General features: G+C 40.3%; 1 protein-coding gene across 1 annotated transcript; it reads right to left on the reverse strand.

The window, feature by feature from the left end:
• Positions 1–749: 749 nt before the first annotated feature.
• Positions 750–2,055, reverse strand: LOC136835124 (uncharacterized). Its single transcript, XM_067098325.1, has one exon. The coding sequence runs from the start codon at positions 2,045–2,047 to the stop codon at positions 1,310–1,312; it is 738 nt and encodes a 245-aa protein (XP_066954426.1). The 5' UTR covers positions 2,048–2,055; the 3' UTR covers positions 750–1,309.
• Between the last annotated feature and the right edge of the window lie 1,846 nt (positions 2,056–3,901).

Genomic DNA, 3,901 nt, shown 5'->3' on the forward strand with positions numbered 1-3,901 from the left:
ACTATTATTTTCCATATAATTACTGTCATTACCATTATTATGAATTCTATTTTTTCTACTTCTTCAGCAACTGTGTGGACACTGACGACTATTATTTTTATCATGTTACCTTGTGTATCTTAGATTGTGTGTATTGTTTTTGTACATTCCATCTATATGACCCTGAGCCGCAGTAAAGGATATTATTATTATTATCATTATTATACAGTGATGAATACTTATACACCCACATCACCTACTGTTCTTTCCGAGACCCTGAACCACTTTTTAACACGCTAACAAATCCGGATCATAAACTAATATGAGGCAATTGCGGTTCCCGATCATCTGTGACATTAATGTAGCTAATATTTTCACCAACGTTTGTTGGATGCTTACTTTCTGTGTGTTCTATTTTAAAAGTATTGCTGTAGTCACAAAATTAGCATAGTACCTGTAATTTATTTCTACATTTCTATATCACTCGAATATTGAGATGAACGTAGCCAGTGGAAAATGTTCTCTATTAATTCATGGTTGATTTTGATTCTCCCTGTTAGTGAGAGTTCATTTTTACACTTTAGTAAATGCTTCCGTTTGTTTTTTACCATTTTTTCAACCTCCTGAAATTTTGCTTAATTTGTTAGTTTGAAACTTCCCACATGTGATATAATTTCATTTAAGATTGGACTGTGAAGACCTGTGAAGAAAATCTAGAAATAAAGTGTAGATAACTAAACTGATTTGTAGGATGATTTAAACAACTTTCATGCCTGAAAATATTTTATGGGGGTTAAAAGACACCAGGAGATGAATAATGTACAATCCTTTCCATTTCCAAATGCATAATGACAAAATTCCCTCTCATCATATTTCTTATTTTTTACTTATTCTCTACATTCACATTAGAACGTTCTCTTTCCTTGTTTGCGATCGTTGATTTATTAGAAAGCATCAAATACAGTGAGAGTTAGTTTACATAGTTAAAACGCAAATTGTTAAATTTTCTCTGCTAGTAAATTGATGTTAATATGGTTTTCTTAATTCAATTATTCTCAAAACTTATTGTTCGAGTGCAGAATCTTTCATATGAGTCAAGTATAATAAGAGGACTGTATATTTAAGTGGACATTCTATTTTCCCACTGGTGTGCTGTAAATGAAAGAAAGCAATCAGTTACAATGAACAGAATGTGAAATCAGAAGAGACCAAAAGAGGATTTAGACCTGTTAACAGACTTTCGAAAGTCTTTCTTTAAGAAAATTCTAACCATAATCATGACATGCCATCAAAGACCGTGAATAATCTCCTGGAATGTAACCACAGGAGATCATTTACTATGAACTGCAGAGGCAAAGATGAAGTTCCCACCAACGCTTGGTCTTCTTACGCATGCGCAGGCAACTGTCAGCTCCTCGACATCCAGCACATGGAAGTTGGGTCCTTGGCGAACCCAAACTGGGATATGGCGAGATACAGGGAGGCACTGGTGACCATCGCGAGAACATTTAGAGCCAGTGCATGTGCAAACGGCCTCTACCACAACGGAAGGCGAATACATGGGAGGCAGCTCACGAGTGACGTAGTGGGTCGGGCAAGTGCCAATTAGCTGGGAGGTGTGAATCCACTCTGGGTGAAGCTGAAGTTCCGGCGTTATGTGGTTTTTGTGCAGATCGGTTTTGATGGAGGAGCAGTTGACACCCTTGTGTATGATTTGGGAAGTATAGATGACCGGGTCAGGCACAACTTTGTATTCTACACGGCTGGCCTCGTCCACCTGCTCCTCCGAGAAGTACTGTAGTTCGTCGGTACTGAGGTCCTCTTGTTTCCGCTTCATGATGCGAATGGCCTCGTCGGACCATTTCATGTGTTTGGGGATGGTTTCCTCCCACCCCGAGCCAAGGAAGGGCTGCTGATAAGAGGGGACACTCAAAGTTGCCTCCGATTTCTCCTGAAGAAGGAGGACACTGATGCCCAGGAAGACAGCAATGAGGCAGCGTAATGACGACCTGAAGGTGGTGCTTGATCTCATGGTTGTAGGATGGGAGGGGTTTTCTACCAACGGCATGGAAAGAGATGCTCCCATAATATATACTGTCCCAGCTGATGACGTCACAGGCTAATTCCAGCTTGTTAATTGGTTTAATTACCACCCTTATGTCTTTAATTCACCATAACTACCTCGGTATCCTAAACCGCGCAGTCATTAGGTGGCTGATGGCCTTAACAAACAGCATTAATTAATAATGCTTTCTTAATCGTCATTCACGTATTTCCTTTCAATGTAGCTTTCAAAATAATTACTAGATGATAATGGTTGCTAATCAAGACCAAATCTAGATCCAATTACTGTAGTTACCCACAGAAGTAAATGGAGGAAATAACTATAAGGCAAATGAAGAGCATTTAATGTAAACTTAATCACAGCTTTCATTGCCTCAAGAGCTTCTGTCACACGGTTGTTCCAGCGGCTTATCAAGAGAGTCAGTCTCTTTCACACACACACACACACACACTTATATATGAGAAAATATATATGTATATATATATATATATATATATATATATATATATATATATATATATATATATATATATATATATATCTGTGGCGACCCCACATTTCACCTTGCACAAGGTGCTATCACCCATTAAGGACATAGGACGGTTGACCGATTTTTTAAGCCAAGCTCTGGGGCACTTTTGTCCATTCAGCGCTGAAGACGGTGAAAAGAGGGAGTTGGATGGTTGAACAGCAAGCTGGAAGAGAGAAAGCATGGATGAAGGTAAAGTAAAAGACTAAAAAGCGGGTGCTACTAGAGGCCGAAGAGAAGCTGCAAACAAATTTTAGTAATGCCTATAGTGTGCTGTGTGAGGCACATTGATATGACAACTTCCATACTGGGGTATTAGGTCATGGTGACCTCATTGCCCACTCTATACAAGATGCACCCAGCCATTATGGGCATAGGAACTTGGTGACTTCACCCTTCCACTTGTACAAGTTACTGTCAGCCATTATAGGCACACGACAACCCCACATCCCACTTTGAACAAGGTACTGTCAGCAATTATAGTCATAGGGGCATGGCAATCCACATCCTTACACCTATAATGGCTAACTGCACCTTGCACAGGGGGTGGGGGTGGGATTGCCATGCCCCTATGACTATAATTGCTGACAGTACCTTTGTGCGAAATCCTGTTAGCAGACGACAACAGGCCATTATAGGCGTGGCAATCCCACTTTGTATTCAATTTTTACAAGGTGGGCTTAGGGGTTCACCCCACAGTCCACAGTTTGCAAGATGCAGTCAGCCATTATAAGCATAAAGTGCAATCAGCCTTTTGTAGCATGTAGATGTGGCGAATCCTCCACCCATTTGGTATGTGCAGTCACCCATCATAGGTTACTACTTTCCCTGCCTTGTAGAGTCCTGTAGCTACAACCCCTTTCATTCCTTTTACTGTGCCTCTGTTCATATGCTCTTTGCTCCATTTTTCTCTCCACCCCATTCCAAAAATTGTATCGTTGTGCAACTTCATGGGTATCCTCTTGTTACATTTTTAAAACCTTTTACTCTCCATTTCCCTGTCAGCGCTGAATGACCTCATAAGTCCCAATGCTTGGCATTTGGCCCAAATTTTATATTATTCCATTTCCACCTTGTAGAAGCTGTAGTCAACTAATTTTAAGAATTTGGAATTGGTGATCCCAAGTCCCACATCTTGCGACATCCACCCCATCCATTGTGAATTAGGTGCAAAAGTAAGTATACCTTAGTTTCACCAGACCACTGAGCTGATTAACAGCTCTCCTAGGACTGGCCCGAAGGATTAGACATATTTTACGTGGCTAAGAACCAATTGGTTACTTAGCAACGGGACCTACAGCTTATTGTGGAACCCGAACCACATTATA

This window comes from Macrobrachium rosenbergii, chromosome 55, assembly GCF_040412425.1.
Source record: "Macrobrachium rosenbergii isolate ZJJX-2024 chromosome 55, ASM4041242v1, whole genome shotgun sequence".
NCBI lineage: Eukaryota > Metazoa > Arthropoda > Malacostraca > Decapoda > Palaemonidae > Macrobrachium > Macrobrachium rosenbergii.